The sequence below is a fragment of the Zonotrichia leucophrys genome, chromosome 7 (genome assembly GCF_028769735.1).
Source record: "Zonotrichia leucophrys gambelii isolate GWCS_2022_RI chromosome 7, RI_Zleu_2.0, whole genome shotgun sequence".
NCBI lineage: Eukaryota > Metazoa > Chordata > Aves > Passeriformes > Passerellidae > Zonotrichia > Zonotrichia leucophrys.
The window spans coordinates 6,907,928-6,930,586 of NC_088177.1; the positions used below are offsets into that span (position 1 = coordinate 6,907,928).

At 39.9% G+C, this 22,659-nt stretch overlaps 1 protein-coding gene across 2 annotated transcripts in view; it reads left to right on the forward strand.

Annotated features, from left to right (window-relative positions):
- Positions 1-16,432, forward strand: part of TMEM163 (transmembrane protein 163) — an 85,889-nt gene extending 69,457 nt beyond the window's left edge. For both annotated transcript variants that reach the window (XM_064718197.1, XM_064718199.1), the window contains 3 exons: positions 9,949-10,060; positions 13,460-13,601; positions 16,097-16,432. In XM_064718197.1, the coding sequence (XP_064574267.1) occupies positions 9,949-10,060; positions 13,460-13,601; positions 16,097-16,157 (315 nt within the window). In that variant the 3' untranslated portion in view covers positions 16,158-16,432. The remainder of the gene's footprint in view (positions 1-9,948; positions 10,061-13,459; positions 13,602-16,096) is intronic.
- The last annotated feature ends 6,227 nt before the right edge of the window (positions 16,433-22,659 follow it).

A 22,659-nucleotide genomic window follows, 5' to 3' on the forward strand; every position in this document is an offset into this window, starting at 1 on the left:
AAGCTCATTGTAATTCTTGTTGCATATGAGATACACTGGTTATGTGTCTGTCAGTTCTTAATACGCGCATGGCAAAAAAATATTGGAAAGATTTTGGGAATTATTTGATGTGGAGATTCTGTTGTCCTTAAAGTGAATCTTGAAATAATTATTTTCATGAAAATACTAGCAATAAGAGAAAATATATAAATCATATCATTAAGAAATAATTTGAAGTATTTTCCAAATGTTTTGAACATATATTCTTTTACTTATGTGGACACTTAGAAACAGGAGTCTCCTGTATTGTTGCCATTTCCCATGATGATTTCAGGTGCAGGTCTGGTTATCCTCAGAAGGACTCAGAGGACCAGGAAGAGAGTGACAGCTTTACTGCACATTAATGGCATTTCCACCTTGACTTCCCCATTGTGTAAGGGGCTGAAATGCCCCCAGGTTTCTGTTAGGCTGCAGGGAGGTGCTGCTCAATTTACAGGGAGGAGCTCATGGTTAGCTCAGCCAGACATTTTCCAGTCGCCCATTTGAATTCTCTTTTCTTCCATGCTGGATGTGATTTTGTTGAAACCCTGTGAATGACAGCACTCCTGATCTGCTCTGGCACAGGAGGGAGGACAATTAGAGCTCCTGACTTTCTGTATTTCTTAATATTGCTCCTGCCTTCCTTTTCTGCTTCTTGTTTGTGTTACCTCTTGCTGTGTCTGAAGTAAAAATAACCAGTAGGTAGTGTTATGTCACAACACAGGCTTTCAGCACAAGCATTGGTTTTGTAATTATTTTGAATGCCTCAAAACCTTGGGAAACACAGAAATAGTGGATTTCTCCTTTTGGTTCCCTAGCTTGATATGCTAAGGGCTGTAGTTAACTTTGGCATAGCCTGTAAGGAGGCTATGAATGACTAGATAGATTAATTAGTTTAAAATAATTCGGATGAGTTTAATGAGAAGTGTTTGTCTGGAATTTTGGCTTTGGTTGTATGAATGTTTCCTACATGCAACAGCAACCATGGCCCTACTGGCCCAAAAGGCCCAAATTTGGTATTGAGTGACTTTCCTCATGCTTTTCTTTTTAATTTTATCTCCATCTTTAGATGAGAAAGCCTGGAGAGCCCACGGAATTCAAAGGATAAGGGTCACCAGGGATTTATGCAATATGTTCACTTTTGCAAATTACTGTTTAGCACTGAATTGATATTTTTAGAGAACTTTAACTGTAGATTTCATTTCCTGCAGTTAGCAGCAAGTCCAGAAACTGTCATTATTAGGTAAACTTATGGTTTTCCCTTTGCACAGGACTTTGTATTTATATTATAATTAAAAAGAAGCCTGCCCTGAAAAATGATATTCTGTGTCAGGAGAGTTGGCCAGACAATTAATTATACACTTATTATGTAATTCTGTATTTTTATTAATTATACATCTCTTAACTGTGAAAATTTCGTTTTCAAGCAACTGAGATGTAATAATAATAATTCTCAGTGTTCAAAACACCATCCCTTGTGCCAATGTTTTCTGGTATTTGTGATGTAGAGCAGTGTTCTTCAACAATGATCCATGGAATGGTGTATGTCTTGAAATGAGTTATTTACTGAAGTCATGAATTTCAGGGTTGATGATAAGGGAGATGTAGGAGAATATTGCAACTGAAGGGGTCTCCTTGTCCAAGAGGGCTGGAAAATGCCAATATTGAATATGTGCAGTGAGAGGTGGAATGGATCTTTTTTTCTCTCACATTTTTGGGGATTTTTACATTACATTTTGTGAGCATTAAAAAACATATGATAGGTTTCTAATTCTTGGAGAGAGGATGATATGAGAAGAATAGAGCTTTCCTATCACTTCCAGAGGGGATTTGTCTGCCGTGCAACCTCACCTTGGATTTGTAGAGATGCTTCATTTTCCTTTGGAGGCAAATTTGGGTGTGGGGGGGGAGACAATTTCTGTCAGCCCGTATGTGTCAGTCCCTTTGTCCAGCTGTGGCCTCCATTCTCACTTGCCCAAAAATATTTTTAATTAAAGCTTCCTCATTTGGAGAATTTAGAGATGTGATGACATTTTCCACTTGCCTTGGAGCACGTTTGGAAGGAAATTTTGCTGTTTCCTTCTCTTGTATCTCTAGAATGCTTCAGTTTTTGGGTAAGATTCCTGTACAGGAGCTGTTTAGAGTCCCCAGCCCTTCCCAGGATCTTTCAGTGCCATTATCAAACCCAAAAAAATATGGAAAGATTACAAAACCCAAAGAAAACCAAATTTTATACAGGAGAGAGAGATGTGCCATTGATGTGTGGGAACATTACAGCTGCAAATTCCAGTTCTTTCTGTGTTTTTGTCCTATTTTTTATGTAGCTGGGAATTTTTTATTTAGCTGGGAATATTTATTCTGTATGGGCCTGCTTCAACATGACATGCTGCAGTTATTATTTCAGTTTCATATCATTGATCCCTAAGGAAATATTTTTCACCAGCCAGATCTTTGACTTTTTTTCCCCTCTCCTTTTTTTTTCTTTTTTTGCTTTGTTCCAGCACTTGCTGAAAGTGTTAGATGAAGTAGGCCAGCTGCTCTTCTTTCTGGAGTGTTTGGAATTAAAATTTCTGATAATTTTAGCTCTTGTTCAATACACCTGAATTAAAAAGCTAATCAGTAATTGACATTTGGAAGAGAAAGTCTTCATTTTTGTTTACCCTTCAGGTTAATTTTAAACGAATATTTCTCAGATCATGTAATTTAAAATGTTTTTTTTTTCCTACAATGATGACTATTGAACCTAAAATAGAATCATCTCTTGTTGGCTCAGAAATAATTTACTGAGGCTCCTTATGAGATTCAGAATATTTCCCTCATTGTTACTTTCAGCATTTGTTCTCCTACCTGTGTTAGCCATAATAAGATAATTCCCAATAGGGGAAGGAATTACCATTCCTTTATTGATGTTTCAGAGAGCAATATCCACAGCCAGTGCTGTCCCTGGGGATCTGATACACACACATTTCACTACAAATAAGAAGCAGTAGTGATTTTGCATACTGTTGATGACATGCTTGGATTTTTGTGTAGATTTTAGTGGTTTTTGACATTTTATTAATATATTGAGAAAGGAATCTAAAAATTCTTGAGTGTAGGTTTTGAGAATTGCTTTGTGTTTGTATTTGCTGTTGTTAGGGCTTGCCAGCTCTGTGATGAAAAACTCTTCATCATTTGCCCCTTTACCTTCATCATGTCAATTACTAGATATTCTTGGGTAGTACAAATATAATTTAGATGTGAATGATGTGCTTTATTTTGACCATTGCCACAAATAATTTGCAGACTTTTTCTTGTTTCTTGAGGAAGGCTCAAAAAGCCCAACCCAAGCACACTGAGAAAGGCTGTTTTAATTTCACCTGGGGTTGTAAATCAATATCCATTTACTATGCAGTTACTGCTTGCATTTCCCTGGGTAATAGTATAACACATGTAATGTCAATGCAGTTTGGCATTTGTCCTCATTAGTATGGCAAAGGACACTTTTTTGCAAGAGTAAGCAAGCATCATGCAATATTTGTGACATTTCCTGCAGGACAAAGGCAAGATGTAATCAGTTTGTGTATGAAGGATGTGCAGCCCATCCCCTGTGGTGACTCCAATGCTTTTATAAATGAAATCTCTTGAAAAATTAGGCCATATGTTATTCTATTGTATGTTATTGATTACAGCTGAAAAAGAAAGGTAGGGGTGGCACAGTGTATCTTTGTGAGTTCTAATTGATTTATTGGTTAAACAGTTTAAAATAAATACATCATAAACATATATTTAACAATGTCAACAGTTGAATTATATGCCAGTAGCAGCATAACAAATAACACTTATGATTATATGCACACATGTCCTTATACATGTTTCCCTATACATTTATAAACCTCATATATAATTTATTGCTTGCCATTTCAAATCAAAGTATCATACACATTAATTATACATGAGAATCCTGCTTTATAATTGTTATTTCTCTGTATGGCTTGGGGTTTGGCCCAAAATGCATGTGCTTCTTGCAGGTTATTGAGAATATTGTGGATACTTGAATTGAAGAGTAAGACAGGGTTAGGGCAAATGAACAGCTACACATCATTCTTTGCTTAGGTGAAAAGCAGATTTTCCAGATTTTCCCATAAAGAGATTTTTCCAGCTTTTACAAGAAAGAAAAGCTGGTGGCTGCTCCCCACTTGGTGGGTGATGTGGAATACATTGCTGCTCTCAGCTCCCTGCTCATAGGAAACATCAGTCTCACTCTTCTGAGGGCGGACAAACACAATTTTAATTTGTGTTCCATAACTTTGGTGCATGAATTCTGGGAGAATGGGAAGCATGACTGATCTAATAGTTAAGCAGACTCTTTGCTGGAGTCCTAAGGTCACCTAAGAGAGTTCTGTGCTCCCTCAGCTCCCAGGCCCCATGCCTTGATGTGGCATCCAGCACACCCTGTCTTTGTTATCTGCTTCTTGAAAAAGCATTCTGTGCTGTGGGATTGCTTTGTCACACCAAAGACAAGTTTAAACATTCATAAGATTTTTTTTTTTTGGTACTAATAATAGTTCTTTGTATCTCCATGTGAAGGGACTGTCTCCTGCTTGAGTCAGAGACTGGGCTGTTGGTTTGTTTTCTGACAGTGAAGTGCAATTAGAACTCATCCCTTTTGAAGCTTGCTAGTGAGAGAGACCCTCTGGCTTCCCAGGAGCTCCCTTTAGACTGATTATATAAACTATTTATTACTTGGGAGAAAGTGTGAGAGAGATTTAGAATTTTTTTTCAAGTGCTTGTAATAGAAACATCTTTGTTGCGCTCTATATAGTAACTTAATCCTTCAGGGGAAGAAAAGGGAGTCCTTTTTCACTGAGTAACATGCTCTGCAGAGGGGCTTTTAGTGACCCCAGTGTGCCCAGATGCCTTGGCAGCTGCTGGGGGAGCTGGAGGAGCAGGAGGCTGTGGGAAGTGTGTGAAGGTAGGGATGGGGAGCAGAACCTGGCAGGTGCTGGGGAGGATGGCCACCAAGCACCTGGACTGAGGAAGGGTCATTGCTGGGTTCCAGGAGACAGATGGTGAGTTGCAGAGATGGGCAAAATTAATATTTAACAACACAAACTCAGCTCAGTTTGGGCCAGCCACGACTTTGCTCCTGCCAACACCATCTGCAGCATTCCAGAAACACATCCCTACCTCCTCAGCCAAGAGCAGCCAGGCTCAGCTGAGCAGAGGCAAAACACTGTGAGACACCAGCTTCTCTGGAAAGGGAAAAATGGCAGGGAAAAGGCAGCAGCAGTGATTCCCAGCTCCTGCAGGAGTGAGGAGGAGCTCTTGGCTGGTTCAGAAAGGGCAGAGGAGTGGAAGGAAGCCTGCAGCTGTTGGATGGGAGAAGCAGCTTGTTCTGGGATGAGTGACCAAGGAAGGACAGAGCTTCCCCCCATACCAGTGAATATCTTTTGACTCCATACTGTACATGCCAGTGAAATGAGAACATTTTTACATCTCAAATGTGGAAAGGCTGTAACTGAAGGAGAGTGAGCAGAGAGGAACTGGTAGAAATAAAACACAAAATCAGGGCAAAGTTTTAGGGTCAGCATTAGCAATATGCATTCTAGGGAAAGATTAGGAACACAAATCAGCTACAACTTAATTACTAGGCTGAGAATTGGTTAAATATTTCTACCTAATAAGCCAAGCAGTGAAGAATCTATTGTGTGTTTTTTTTAATTTTTTTTACTTTCTGCAATAGATTCAGGAAGAGATCAAAGCTGCAACATAAAACCCAACAAACTTTTTCTGGAGCCATAAGATTACTGCTGCTTTTGGTGAAATCCTTGAAAGCAGGGGCAGAACTGTTGTGACAATTTTGCAACCCCCCCTTCTCAGCTGCACAGCTGGGGACAAGGCATTGGGACAAAGTGGAGGAAAGCTGCCTGCTGACTTCTATTATTCCTTTCTTAGGTAAAAGAGGAAAAGATTTTATTCCTAGGAAAGAAAGCATAAAACCACAGTATAAAATAAATATTAAGTAGGGACATTGTAGCTATTAAAATGCTGTGTAATGAGCAGGCAGCCCAGGATATGGACCTTGCTTTATGTGCAGTGCTGGTCTATACCTGAAGCCATCTAATCAGAGATAGGTGTCCTTTAATTAAGGGCTCATGTACAGTGTGGTAGCAGTGAGGGAATATGATGAAAAGAAATGCAAAAGAAAGGCGCTTTATTTACCACACTGGGAAGCCTTTATCGTATGGAAATGATCAGAATTTAAATTTTTCTCATCTGTCCCAACTTGCTGCTGCTTTAATTAAAATAACACGGAGCACACGTGGGGCGATGTGCTGGATGTGCCCCCGGTGCCTGTCAGATGGGGAGGCAGGGGCTGCCGACAGGGCAGCATCCGCAGGGACCTGGTGCCAGATGGCCCGGCTGATTTTATTCATTTACATCTCCATTACGGCTTTCCTTGCCTCCATCTCTCCGAAGGGTGAGTTCGTTCCTTGGGAATCGTTTCACAGCCGTGTTTAACCCTCTGGAGCCCGCAGCCTTGCGTGTCCCTCACCTCTGCTCAGCCCAGGATGCCATGAATTACCCTTCCCTCGGCTGATTCACCGAATGCTGCTGTCCTACAGCAGTTCCAGCAGCTTGGCACAAAAATAGTGCCAATACTGCCAAAATAGTGAGATGGTTTTCTTCTTTTCCACCCTCACCTGCCCGGGGAGCAGCCCGGCTGCTGGGCATCGCCGCTTTGGGCATCGCCGCTTTGGGCTGCTCTGTTACACCCCCAAAACCTCCTTGTCACTGTCCTTATTCCGGCTCCGAGGCTCCAGAAAGCACAGAGAAATACTGAAAAAAGAGAGTTTAAATTTTTTTTTTTTTCCTTTTGGTTTGGTGCTCGCAGCCGCGCTCGGTTAGTGCGGGATCTGCCGCCTCCCGGTGGCTCCTGCGGGGACCTGCTGGGGCTGGGAGTGTTCGGAGATTTTGGGTGTTATTTAGAGATTTTGGGTGTTGGTGTTGTTTGGAGATTTTGGATGTTATTTAGAGATTTTGGGTGTTATTTAGCGATTTTGGGTGATGTTTAGAGATTCCGGATAGTGTTTAGAGATTTGGGGCGTTATTTAGAAATTTTGGGTGATGTTTAGAGATTCTGGATAGTGTTTAGAGATTTTGGGCGTTATTTAGAGGTTTTGAGTAATGTTTAGATATTTTGAGTAGTGTTTGGAGATTTTGGGTGTTGTTCAGTTATTTTGGGTGTTGTTTAGGGATTTTGGGTGTTGTTTAGGGGTTTTGGGTGTTATTTAGAGATTTTAGATGTTTAGAGATTGTGGGGTGCTGTTTAGAGATTTTGGGTACTGTTTAGAGATTTTCGGTACTGTTTAGAGATTTTGGGTGTTATTTAGAGATTTTAGATGTTATTTAGAGATTTTTTGGGTGCTGTTAGGAGATTTTTAGGGTGCTGTTTAGACATTTTGGGTGTTGTTTAGATATTTTTGGGTAGTGTTTGGAAGTTTTGAGTGTTTAGAGATTTTGGGTATTGTTTAGAGATTTTGGGTGTTATTTAGAGATTTTAGATGTTGTTTAGAGATTTTGGGTGGTGTTTAGAGATTTTGGGTGCTGTTTAGCAATTCTGGGTAGTATTTAGAGATTTTGGGTGTTATTTAGAGATTTTGGGCACTATTTAGATATTTTGGGAATTGTTTAGAGTTAAACCCAGGAATATTACCTTCCAAAAAGCTGTTTGGCACAACCAAAAGCATCTGCATTCAGAGCACGGTTTTTAATTTCTTCCTTCTCTTGCATCCACAGTGATAACAAAGCAGCTTCAATTTGTTTGGTCTTTTCTTTTATCAGGGGTTAGTATTAGTAGTTAGTGGTTAGTATTAGCAACAAAATGAGCTTGTCTTGTCTGATTCAGTGGGAAAAAAGTCAAACTTAGAAACAATTTCTAGATCCTGAATATGTATCGCCTATAAAAAAGCCTGTTCAGTAATTCATGACTCCATTCAGAAATCTGTAGGATTTCTGTACATTTAGGTCATTCTCGGATTCCCGTGGAGTTGCTAGACTCATTTTGATCATGACTGAATAGCAGAACAAATAGAACAAACAAGATGCATTTCCACATACTGTGTTTTAGTGACATGTGCAGGAAAAACACTGAATTCACCCCAAAAATTTGTAGCATGCCATGACAAGAAAAAAAACCAAGAAAAAGCTCGGAATAAAGTGCCATTAAGAGGATGAAACATGATATGATAGCACAGGGAATAAGGCATTGCCTTTTCAGGATTCTGAATCAATAACTGGAATTTTGAACATCTCTGGAACAATTTGCAAAATACCTTGTATTATGATCCATAGATTTTTTTTTGAGAAAGATGTGTAAAAATTAGAGGCATAGTTTTGACAAGGATCTCAAATTTTGAGGGTTTTTTGCAAAGTTTATCCAGACTTTTGAAGCTTTGTTGTCACTTCAGACTTTCTGAGAGCTCCCAGCTTTCCTTGTTAGATTGACAGCAACCAAATATTTCTTTAGTCTTTCCCTAGCACTTGGAAATTGCCTGTATATTTTTCAGTCATTCTGTTAAAATAACTTTATGAATGCTTTTTATCCTACCTTTACCCAGTACTTGAGTTCTGTGTTCTCGTTGCTTCTATTTTACTCTCTTTCCCTCAGTACATTTTGTCTCATTACTTAATATTGTTAATATTGTACCAGGCCTAGAGAGAATGAGCTCATGATGTGAGTGAAGTAGACTTAAAAATTATATGACATACAAAATTGTATAAAAAATATTGAATGATTTATTTGGGGATATGAGTACATTATACCAGTAATCTAATTCCCAGTATCTTCCTAAGCAGCTTTCAAAACCATTTTTTGATTTCTTTGGGTTTCAAATTGCTGCTAAAATAATGAAAATGGATGGAGCAGCTGATGAATCACCATGACAATGTTTGGTACCCACGGGGACTTTTGCCAGAGTGTTTTCATCAGGAGCAGGGTCCCAGTGGCACTGGCCCACTTAGACCTGCACATACAAATTAAAAAAGGGTTCTTGCTATTTCCTTTACTTGTTGCCACAGCTTGAATTAAAGTTTCTATCAAGAGTAATAAATGAATGTAACTCAAAGCTCTGTGTTTGGGTGGCAGCTGAGAGGTGTGGGTTTTTCTGCAGCCCATGGACTGATGCAAACCATCACAAACCAGTCAGCAGGAAGGGCTGGGGGGCTCCTGGAGGCCTTTGGAGAATGGTGTTAAACAATAATAACTAACTCTTCTTTGCCTGCCCTGACACACAGCTCTCTCCTGGGGGAGCCTGGGGAGCACGTTTCACGTGCAAATTAAGCAATGGGAATGTTTCTGTGAAATGTAAAGTCCATGAAAAAAATTTGTTTTCTATGAAAGAGCTAAACCTGACTTTGCACGTCAGCATCAGAAGTTTTATGGATGTAGCTTGAACCAGACTTCTGGAAAAGGAAATGAAACAAAACCAAAGCAAGCCCAGAATCAGAAACAACATTAAATGGTTATTTCTTACACCAAGAATCAATATTGGTCTGGTGAGTGGGATTCTATTTTTAAGCTTTCCTCCTGCCTGTGGGGACTTCATTAGTGCTGGCATCAGGTATTGGATGCCCTGGCAGTCTGCACTCAGCCCCACAGGTAAATATCATCTCCTGACTCTGACCAGGCTGGGTCAATTCACAATTTGTTGATTGGAACTGTCATTAATTATGGCTGCAAAAGCAATTGCAGGTGATAGTACAAGCAAAATAAGCACCAGCTGTTGTGGAAGTCATAAGGTAGGAAATCTTGGTCTCAGGTTGTGTTTCTCAGTTCTCACAAATGATAAAGAAGTAGCACAGTAATTAGTACTATTTTTCATTTAATAGGTGGGACACGACCAGAGGACATACTAATGTCTGACTTTTTTTTTTTTTTTCCTCCAGGATGATTTTCTGTATAGTGTCTCTGTTCTAAGTGGAATCCTTTGCACAGTCTTGGCAGTAATCAAATTTATGCTGGGAAAGGTCCTTACAAGCAGAGCACTGATAACTGATGGTGAGTGTAACATTGATCCTGCTGCTTTTACACTCTCTTCCAGGGACCCCTGCATGATGAGAGCTGCGAATGAAAGAACATTGAAATAAAGCAGCCACTGAGAAATGGGAAAAAACCCAGACCCAAACCCTAGAACAGTCTGTGGTACCCCTGGCTTCTAGCACAGATAGCTCAGCTGAAATGAGTTAACACCATTAAAAAGTTCAGTGTGGGGTCCATGAATGTGCTGGAGAGCTCTCTCCTCTGCCACAGCTGCTTCAGGTCTGGAATTCAGGTAACAGAGCAAACCAGACTTAGCCTGACTCTGGTTTTCCAATCATCTAAGGTATGCTATGGCTAGAAATATTATGAGTAATGTCTGGTGGCGGCCAAGCAGTGGATGTGTGGATAGTGAGCAATAACAGAGCTAGAGGTGGAGCAGATAATGGATTAGAGGTGTGTTGGTCAGAGTTAGGCTGCAGCAGGGGGATGTGACACCAATTTAGAGAGCTTTGGTTAGGTCACCTCCATCCTCACTGCCTATGCCTGGTAAAAAGTTCAAATGAAAGTTCAAATGAAGCAAAGTCTGTTCCAGAAACGCTGCCTGCCTTGAGCAGGGATCATCACAAAGCTGGTGACATCCCCTTGGTGTCATTTGTCACCACAGGGCTTCCCTTACCACTCAGCAGAGGTGTGAGACAAACCCTGCCCTGCCCTGCTCTGGCCCTGCTGGGGTTTGAGATCCCTTGCTGGGATCTCCTCCCCTGCACCCTTGGAGCCACCCCTGCATCAGCCCCTGACTGCTTCTGCTTTTAAAGGCAGGTTGGAAATCCTGCTTTCAAAGTAGGTCCAGATATTCCTCTCACTGCCAGGGCTCAAGCTCCTGAATCCGCAGAAATCCCAGGATCTGCCTTTCACATGTGTGAGGCCACAGTGGTGGCAGCAGTTTCACAAATCTCTCCCAGATTTATCTGCCAGGGCAGTGTGAATTACTCAGTAAACAAACACTGTAGGGTGTTCATGATTCATGGGTTGTGGTACCTAAATTATTTTACTCTTTGCTACAGATTTCACTTTAAGGAAATTCAATTCTCAGCTTACTCTAGAGATACATAAATTTTGCTTTATTTTAAGCAAATTAAACATACTTAATTTTTTTCTGGATGATGTGTGATAGCACATATTATGAGTATCTCTATCATCCCACTTGTATAAATTCTTCATGAGTATTTATATTTTAAATCTGAAAGAAGCAAAAAAGGCATCAGAACAGCAGTGAGGGGGTTACAACTAAGCCATTGCCTCCCTGCATTTGGGATTCTCTCCCAGCAGATCTCCAGCTCAGAGATCTTATCCTTTCCAAGGGGCTCTGCCACTCTAGATATTTGAAAATTTAAATATCTCCAACCAAAAGGTGCTGGGAACTGCAGCCCATGAGCCTGACTTCTTTCCCTGCCAGGGTGGAAGTGGGACACATTGAAAATTTCAGAGCTGTGCCTAGGAACCCTCCCTTCAAAAAAATGTAGCTTAGTTTTGAAACAGAGCTGTTCCTTCAGCCAAAATATTAACTGAAAATTCCTAAAAACCTCCAGCTCTGAATTGTTCTCCTGTATGACAGAAAAATCTCTTTCCCCATAATTACATCCTCATGCTAATGATACTGCTTCTGAGCTGGAGACTGCTCATTCTTTGATTAAAAAAATTAGGGAAAAGAAGTATACAATTACCTCAGCCTGGTTTTTATCTCTCTTCTCCCCTCTAGAACTACTTCAGAAAATGTAGGAGGCTGATCTTAACATGTGTTAAATATCTGCTTTCACAAGATATATTTACATATGTACTTGATTTATTAATGATCAGGAAGAGACAATGTGATTCAGCAGCTGAGACAGATTTAGCAGTCCCTTGCATATCTTTTTTTAGTGTTTTCTGTTTCCTGCTAATTTACCTCCTGTAATCCCTGGCTCCAGACCAACAAACTGTTTAGAGTGAAAGGAGCATGAATTCTTATTCCTAAAAATTAGTTTTATTTTCATAACAGCAAATTCTCTTTTATGCATGTCAAGCTCTATTAATTTTCTTTTAATATTTTTTTTTAGAGTAGGGCTTAACAGCAATATCTCTTTAAATCCTGGTTGTATGAATCCTAATGAGGCAAAATGTCATTTGTACAGTTTGTTTACAGCAGAAGCTCTTGGCCTTTTGGGTAATAAAAATAGCCATTTCCTGCCTTGAATTTTGTGACATCCCAGAGGACAACTCTGTGACTGTCAGTGATGTCAGCCAACTTTCCTGTAGGTTTCAGGTACCTGTTTCCTACCCAGATTTAGCCACCTGTTTTTTCCTGTGCTGGCCTTACACTCAGAGCAGTGTCTGGATTAATACCTGCAGCCATTCCATGATTTCCTGCCACACCAGCAAAGAAAGGTTTGCCTGAATGAGAGTCAGGAAGGGAAAACAATTTCCTTTGCAAGTAGCTTTTAAATTATTTGGGACCATCAGCCAAGAATGGCATGAAAATGTTTTGTTCTTTTGCATGAATCCATTTGTGCTGATGGATTCTGAATTAAGCTGGAGCAGGGGAAGTAACACTGGTTTAAAATTCTAATTATTAATTTATATTTTATATTCTTTATATCTATAGACACAATATGCATAATTTCAATGAGTATAAATGAGTAAATAGACAAAGACTGGATGTGAGAGGTGTGGATCAAAGGACAGGCTCAGGAACAAGTGTCAGGTGTATCATTGTTGGCAGTCATGGAAACTGCAAAAACCTGGCTGAGTCTGTAAACAGCAGCTGGCTAGAGCTGGCTCACCAAGCAATATAGAGTATTTCAAGTTTGATATTTCATTTTTTATCTAGGTTAAATAGTGTATGGATCCACCAAATTAATACATTATTAATACATTCTCAGTGCCTTTTTTTTTGTGTAGAACAACAGGGGTATCTTTTGGGTTATTGTGGAAAAAAATCAGAAAAGGGGAATTTGGAGTTAAAACCAGAACACGAGGAATGACTTATAAAACCCCAAATCAATAATCAATCCAACAGGAACTGAATGGAAAAGGACATTAATTTTTCCAAAAGCTCTATGAGAATTTTGAAGGGACAGCCTTAGAGAAAAAGAGAACATTTAAAAAAAAAAAGGAATCTAAAAGGATGTTCATTAGAATTGTAAACAGTAGATAAGAAGCTACTGTGGTATATCTAAAGCATAAATGGAAAATATTACCAGGATTATCCTGTATGTCATCAGCAATGTCTACAGCTCTAAGCAATAGTGCCAAGCATGTAAATGAATACATAGAATGGAATAAAAACTCCAAACTTTGACAGGGAAACTGTGCAAAACCATTTCCCTTTCCATGACTTCCTGGCGTTCATCCTTTAATTATTTCTTTTCCCCCTTCTAGGTTTCAACTCTCTTGTAGGTGGAATAATGGGATTTTCCATCCTTCTTAGTGCAGAAGTGTTTAAACACAATTCCTCTGTCTGGTTCCTGGATGGCAGTATAGGAGTGTTAATTGGACTCACAATATCTGCCTATGGAATCAAGTGAGTATCTCCTGGGAGCAGGCAGGGCCCTCAGAGGTGGGAGGTCATAGCCTTTGGGAGTTTAGGTAATTCCAGTGAAATCAGTCCCTGGAATTTATTAGACAAGCAGCCAATGCTGGAACTGGATGTGTGGAAAGGGTTATGAAAGGCCGTGTTCCCCACATCAGCTGGAAAGCAACCAGGACTTAAAAAGAAATCAGAATCATTTTAGATTTTTGTATACTTGAAATACAATATCTGAAAAAATAACCACAAATGATGGATAAAGTCCTCTTTGCATTTATGGCACATTTCTGAGCCCTGCTTTGCCTTTGGATTAAAGGAAAATTGCCCAAAATAAAAGAGGGATCTTGCTATTGATTTCTGTCCCAGCCCTGCCTTTGGCAACCTCTGAACTGAAGGCTCCTGTTTCAGATGCTGTTTCTCTCGAATTTTAAGATGCTTTCTTGATTCACATCAGAAACAGAATAAAAAAATCAAACGGAGCTCTGCCATGCCCTTCATTGCTGCCACATTTTCCCTTGACTGCATGGAACCTAACCCAAATTTTGGACTTAATCCCTCATGGCTTACCTGCCACAAGAGAAAGTGGGAAATGGAGCATCTTAGTTGGAATTATGCCCACTGAGAAGCAGCCCTTGGCCAGGCTGCAGTCAGCCCCCAGCTGGAAACTATGTGGGTTTAGGGTTTTTTTCAACTTGGAAAATTCAATTAACATTTTAATAGGAAGTACCACTCTTAAATAGGCCAGTATAATCACAATTTCCACTGTAAAACTTCACTGTTCTGGAAAGCTGTAAAGGCTATTACACCACCTGAGTTCTTTTTTATTAATGAATATTTAAATATTCAGCTCTGGGGCTGTCCTGTGCATGATCCTTTGTGTGGTGGACTACAGCTGGCCTGTTACCTATATTCTTAAATAAATAAACTCCTTTGTCTTCATTTCTTTAAAGACTTTAAATCCTTTTAATAGTGTCACCTGTTTTAGGGTATATATAACACTAGGCATTCCCCTTTTTTTGTCTAAAAATATATATTTTAAAGTGCTATGTAGTGGATACTAGTGGTGTAACACACCCTATAGCTGTATGAATTTTATTTAGTGAGGTATACAACTGCTTCTGAAAGTACTATTTACAAGACTAATTCAAAATTATCAAAGGAAACATCTCATGTCAGGTTTCACAGGCATGAGATGTTTTGGCACATGAGGAAAAATGACACATTTTTGTGTTTATAATGTCTTTAAAATATTTGATTCTTGAAGTATTTGAGTAAAGTTACAAGTGAGTTGTCATTCTGAGTGTCTCATTTATGGCCCAAGGTGTATTTTTCTTTGAAGGATTATGAATGATCATTAAACTGAAAGTGACAAAGTTAAGTGTAATGTTGCCATTATTTAGAGTTATCACAAAGTATGTGCAGTTAGATATAAGGTGATAAAGTCTAGGTAAATATTATCATGAACATTGTTTGAGAATAGTGTATGTGGGGTTTTCTTTTACAAGCATATTGAATAGGTAAATTATTATATTATATTATATTATATTATATTATATTATATTATATTATATTATATTATATTATATTATATTATATTATATTATATTATACCTGTATTATAGGTATATATTTATGTAATAGTATATAATATAATATATATATTATATACAATATAGAATGAGAATATAATATATAATATAATATATATTATACTATATTATATTCTTATACCTATGTAATAGGTATATTTTGTTATGTTATATTATATTGTATATATAATATATATTATTTTCTATTATATATAATAGATATTATCTATTATATATTATATATAATCTAATATTATATATTATATACTAATATATAATAATATATAAAATATACAATATATAATATATAATATATAATATATTATGTATTATATATACTATAATATATAATATATATATTATATTGTATAATATATCAGTAAAATATAATATATATAATAATTATAATTATATAATTATAATTATTTTATTATGATTATATATATCTGTATATAGAACGATATATATATCTCTATATATAATGATATATATATTATAATTATATATATTATATATTTTTATAATATATATTCAAAATAATATATTATATATTATATAATTATATATGAAAAATATAATATTTAATATATATTAATGTATATTTAATATATATTATATTATTATTATATATTTTATAATGATATATTATACAACATTATATGACATATGATATATCATATATATTATATATGATATATTAAATATAGGATAATATTATATATAATTTAATACATAATTATTATATTATATTATATTACGTGATATTACATTACATTACATTACAATACATTATATTACCCATAGGTTAACTTTTGGTGTTTTCTTAATACCCTGTAAGCTTTAGGGGTTTATTTGCCCCAGCTGTATTTATTCCAGCTGACCCCGGTGCTGTCCCTGCAGGCTGCTCATGGACATGGTGCCCCGGGTGAGGCAGACGCGGCACTACGAGATGTTCGAGTGAAGGTGCTGCCCTCTCCCTGCAAGGACTGTAAAGCCACAGCAAGTCCTGGCAAGTGGTGCCAATGGTATTTTCCTGCACATGCAGTTTGTTCCCCCGTGGTCTGTTTCTGTTGAAGTTTGTTTGAATGGGAAATCTCTCTGTAAATCTGGCATATTGTGCACACTGCTTGCGATTCAGCCAAACCGCAGCGTTTTTTTTTATTATTATTTCCTTATTTATTTCCAGTATGCTATTGATTCCTGTGACAATAGAAAACATGCAGTTTGCAGCTTGAACCCAGCTGCCATGTTGTATATTCCAGAGTGAAAGTGTTCTCAATGGTGTGGTAAGCCTGTGGGTAAAGAAGTGCCAGTTTCAGATTTGAGTTTTAAATTTTTTTCCTCCCCTGGCCTGTATTTTCCCAAACACATGCTGTAACAAACAGGAGTACAATCCTTGCTAACCTCTTCTACTAAGAGTGTCTTACATAGAGTCTGGACACCAAGAGCTGTGTTGCTTAAAACACCTCAGTAGCTACTTCCACCCTCTTGTTGAAATAGACACCCAGAAAGAGCAGGCACTGCCCTTCCTGTGATCAGAGAGATTCTGCATTTTATCCCCAAATTAACTGAAATGATACCTCTTCAATTTCAATTCTATTTTTTCTTAATGAGACACTGTTCATAGCTTTGCATGGACCAAACAAGCACACACAGTGTTACTGTACAGACCAAAGCCAAAAAAGTCATGCAGGGAAGAGGAGCTGCTCAAGGAATGGGATTTTCATCTCCAATTTTACCATCTGCAGCTGTAGCAGCGTGTGTGACATTGTGGTTGCTCTGTAGTCTGACAAAGGCACAGCAGTGGCTCAATCTCATGGTGAGATACAGATCTATTTATTAGGTTTAGATTGTCCTGTAAAGTGTTGCTCACTTTCCACCACACATCTTATATATTACTTAATAGCAGGTTAAATGATGAAAGAGTCTTGATGTATAATCAATAAAACTGGTATCTATTTTATACAGTATCTGTAAGTAACATTTGAAAACTATTTCCAGAATGTATCATAGAACAAAGTCTTCCTGTATAGCAGCTATTAAACTGGATTCTCTGGCTATAGCCATTTTCTCTTTATTTGATGTATTCCAGGTCAGTTTTCACTACAGAGAATCAGTGTTATTGCTTCTGTTTATCACAGGTGAATAAAAAATAGGACAGACCACTGTAGAGTTGGAATAAGACCATGGTAAGTAGGTGAGTAGCTAGAAATACCCATTTCTAGTACATAACAAAAGCCTACAGATATGAGAGTAGATGTACAACTAGAGTGATCAGTGAGGGATGTACAGTGGAGACACTGTTTTTTTTTTCATAGGTGTGATGTTAAAACTGCATTTCCCATCATCTGTGACTTGACCAGGTCCTTAAGGATCTCTAGTACAAGCCCACTAAAAGCCAACTCCCACTAATATATGTTGGGAGAGATCCCCCCAGTGGTTTCTCTGACCTGGCAGTACCCATATGAGAGTGACAATATTGGAAAGAGAGCATGCCTTGATACAGAATTCCTTATGGCAAAATGAGGCTTGCCCTGCTGCTATCATTTATTTTCACTTGTTTTGGATCAATTAAGTTTGTGTTTGTATGCAAAGTGGTGCTATCAGTGCTGATGCTGCTTGTGCCTTGCTGTCACAGGATGGTGTCACCCAGCTGTGAGGTGACAAAGGAGCTACTTCAGAGGAGTGTTCAGCAAGGACTCCAGAAGGAATGGAAAGTGTAGGACTGCTCACTGTGCTCAGCACAGGTGGATTTTTAAATATCAAATGCCACCCCAAGACCCTTGGGCTTCTCCCATTATGTTTTTCTCTCACACCTGTTCCATGAAGGGAGCTGTGAGCTGGTGTTAACAGTGTTTGTCAGGCATCTTCAGCCTCAGAACCACAGAGCCAGGGCAATATTAGGCATTTCATGAGTTTGTTAGTTTTCTTGATACTGTATACCCTTTTCCACTTCCCTGAGGGCTTTATTCCCACTCAGTCCCACAGAGAATTTTGAGAATGACACTTGAGAACTACAGAAGTGCTGCTCCCCAGGGCTGCAGTCCAGCAGCCTGTTTGTGCCCATTGCTGCAGAAACCTGAGAAGGGACATGGTGGTGAGCTCCTGGTATGACCTTTGCCACACCAAAGTCCTAAACCACTGAAAGTATGCAGGACACTCAAGCCAACACCCAGCTGAAACATTAAATAGTTCTGTTAGAATGCTGAGTGTAGACAGCAGCACAGATGTGCTGCTCATGCACAAAGGAAGGTTAAACACTCAGTTAATGAAGTTTCACACTTCCTTCTGGAGCTCTGGAATGCTCTAAGGATGTTTCTAAGTGCAGACACCTGAAAAGGATATGTGGTTAAACAAGTTAATCATACTCTTATCAGATTAATTTAAACCACTTGCACAGAGTTTTCAGTTACCACAGGTGTTTCAAAGCATTGCTGGTAAATGCAAGAAAATAACAGAAATCCTTGTGATACTTGGTAAAATCCAGGAAAAAAAGATTCTCAGAAATGGTGATAAAGCCAGCTGGCATCAAGGAGACTCTGTGTGACAATAGCAGAGAAAATAACTGCTCATCCATCTCCTGTGACACTGCTCGAGCCAGCCACCTCAGAGGGAACAGTTTCTATATGAGCTTTCTTTATTAAATGTCAGTGCCTGTTGATTTTTTCCGACTATGAAATGGCAGGTTTGCTTCTAGCTAGGCTGAGGGAAGGTGGACTTTTCAAAAGCTGCAACAGCTCAAAAGCACTGGGAGTAATCACCTGAAACTTGGCACTGGCCACCATAATAACCTGCCTGGTGCTCACAGCAGCCTCAGCACGGCCAGGGGCTCTTTGTTGTGCTCAGGGTGCGAGGAAGGAGCCTCAGTGCTCACACAAGGAACAGCACTGGCCAGAATGAGCCTGCAAACTGACACTTATTAAAGTCTGGCCAAGCTCAGAATTGCAAATTAATCTCTGAAAGTGACTGTGACACTGAGCAGATGCTTTGAATCTGGCCATATTGTTCAGCAGGGAAAGGAGCTCAAAAACTCTGTCAGGATTACAGGAGCTGCAATCTCGAATCCCCAGCCATGACCCACACACACCAGGTAGGCATGGGAAATGATAATGTTCACTTTTAGCTAAAAGCCAGAATTTTTTGCATCTTGATTGTCATTTAAAAAATCACCAGACTAACATCTGCTGCTGATTTATTCCATTTTGCTTCTTGCTGTAGTAGGCAGGCCATAAATAAGCATCATCCAACCATGGTGGAAAAAGAGCCTCAAACGAAGCTCCCTGATGGTGTTGCAGGAATGGACCTGAAGCAAAGATCCCAGACAAGAAGCTCCTCAGATGTGGCAAATTCAGCTGTAGGTACACCTGCAGCTGGGAATGCACCACAAAGGTGCTCACCACTGCTAATACCACTTGCATTTCTGCAGTCCCAGCTGCCTGGGAAAAAGTGAAGGCATTTCTGGCATTCTTTTTTGTGGGCCAGCTCATGGAGATGCTGGGTCACAGGACAAGGATTAATAGAATAGTTTGGGGTGGGAGGGATCTTTAAAGGTCATCTAGCTTGAGGTCATCCAGTCCCTCTATTAAACTTTAATAATATGCAGACCAGGAATGTTTGTTCCCAATCTGACAACACATTTTCCTTGGCAGTCAAATAAAGAGCTGAGGAAGCTCCTTGAACAGAGATTATCCCTGGCATTCATGGATTTGTGTAGATGCTTCTCACAGGGGTTCCACACAGTTCTGCTGTGCTGGCAGTGATTTCTCACCTCTCTGCCTGGGCTGGGTGTGCTGCCACCGAGAGAAGCTGTGACAGAGCCATCCCTGCGCCTCTGGCTGTGTTCATCCAGGACCAGGAACTGCTCAGGAGCAGCACACAAAAACACATTCCTGTGGCCTGGCACGTGGGGCCAGGTTATGCAATGTGAGAGCATAATTAATGCAGTAACAGAGCAGCCAGGGATGTTTCCCTCTGCTGTTCCCCCAAGGCTGGGAGCTGCTGGTTTCCCTTCAGCCAGGGGATCGGTATTGGGGATAGCACTGGGCAGTTCCTGCTTTTCCCTGTTCAGAGGGATCAGCTGCCCCCAAGCCTCCAGCCCACTCACCAGGAGCTGCAGGAGAAGGGAAGTTCAGAGCTCAGGTCCTCAGGGCTGACTCCAGCACCACCATCCAGCTGCAGGCAGGCTCAAAGTGCATTTTCTTCCATGTGAGTTGTGCAAGTAACTGGGAAATGTCCCATTTTGTCAGCTCCCCCTTCTGGCACCAAACCCAGCACCCTTCTGAGTTCATCTCCTGCTGACACAGGCTGTAAGGGTTATTGTCACCCCTCACCTCACCAAGGAGCAAGGAGCGGAGGCAACTCCTGTTAAACAGGACAAGTGACAATGCCAACCTCCTGTTCCTGGGCAGAACCCAAGCCTGCAGCACAGCTGAGGCTGATCACACCAGTTCCACCCTCCTGTGGAGGTGAGGAGGGAATTAAAGCCAGGAGGAGGCTCTTTGGCAGCTCCCCTTGAAGATCCCCTGTACTTACAACGGCAGCATCAGCTGTTACCTGCTGAGCCCCCAAAGGCTCTCACCTTGTCCATTTTCTTTGGAGTTTTTACTCTTTCAGCCTTTTTGTGCAGCACTGGTTTGCTTTGATGTGTCTCTCCTCACAAGCAGATGTCTTCAGCCAGGCAGAGCTTCCTGAGGTCCTGCAGGAGCAAGGACCCCTGAGCCAAGGCTCCCAAGCAAGGCAGGACACACGGTGAGACCAAACAGCTGCAGTCTGTTCCCTGCAAACTGGACCCAGGTTTTTTGCTACAAGGATTTACTATCTAGATTTCAGCTAAATGCAATCTCCACTATCAATAAAATAAAATAACAAGTCCTGACAAGCATAAACACAAATAAGGGGAGTGTGAGGGAGCAGAGTGGGTGCTCCAGCTCTTGCACACTGAGGGGAAGTGTTTTGAGAGAGCAGCACAAAGTCCCAGCAAAACGTTTCCATCTGTGGACTCTCTACCAGCTGGAGTTTGACTAAACCCAGTCTAAGCATGTGAGAGTTGAAGTATCCAGTATTTAAGCTCCCCCAAAGGAGCTTTCCAATACAGCTGCATGGTGTAGTTTTTATTCCAAGTTCCAATTTTCATAGATTTTTTTTTTCCATTATGTGACTGTAACACAGCCCACATCTAACTCTAGCTGCTCACCATTTTACAGATGTCTCTTCAGCTTTTTAGATGTCAAATCTGAACAACAATTAAGGGAATGAAACAGGAAGGAAAATGTTTCCAAAAATAAGCAGAACAAGAGCCTGAATGAGCAGTGTCCTCCACTAATTCATTTTGATGGTAGGAAACATTTGGAAATTGTGGTGTGTTGAATAGCAACACAGAACCAACAACATTTTCACCCAATTTAGTCCAAGGGGAAGTATGCCAAGGACCATAAAAAGGGGCAAGTGGTGAAGGATATTCACATAATTTTTCTCACTGAAACAGCCATAAAAAGCTCTTGCAGCAGAACTGCACAGTGGAAAAACCACCCTCTGTAGCCATAATGCACAGAACTCCCCAGTGAAGGGACTGGCCAAGTGGAAATCCAAACCCACCAGCCCGCAGACATCTGTTTGACATCTTCATTTATGCTCTTGCTTACCAGGGTGTGTGTCATTAATCAGGAGAGGGACAATACAAGCTGATAGTTACTGACTTCTGTACTCTTCTGATTCTACAGTACTCACTTATGTGTGGCCACATTAAAAACAAACCTCAACAAACTTAAAAAAAAGGTAATGCTGAAAAAAATAAGCTGTTGCTTCTCTCCAGTATAGTTGTGTTTTTAGTTGTTGTTCTTCTTTTTTTTTTTAATACAAAAGGACATTTTTAAACAGATAAAGAGCTGTCTTTTCTTTTTTTTTTTAACTATTATTTTTTCCACTGCATACTGCTCCTGCATTAATTGCTCTATTACTCTTGGATGCCTCCACCAAAACCTCTCCCCATTCCCAGCAGCTGACAACAGAGAGCCCTTCCCTCACTCTTGGCAGGGCTAACAAACCCTGAGGTGGGCAGAAAAGGCCTGTCAGCAGAATGGGTGCCACTAACATACCCTGGCAGCTCCCCTGGAGAAGTTTGTATTTGTGCAGAGCTGCCAGGGTGATTTCATGTGGCACCTCTTGAGGGCACTGAATGTACACCCCAACCCCACGTGGGCCAAAGCTTCATGCCCGAGCCCTTTTTCCTCATGGAAATGTTTCATTCCTGAGTGCTTCGCATATTAAATTGGATCCTGCAGGAGAATGCTCTCTAAAGCTGTTTTTTACCACAGTACAGCTCCATCTTTCAGCTCCACAGTGATTGTGCCAGTAGGCCTTGCAGGCCTGAGAGCCACTGTGCAATCCCAGTCTCACTTTCCCTTTCTCCCAAATTTACAGTGTGCTGTAAATTCAGTGTGTGCTGTAACTGAGTGTGCTGTAAA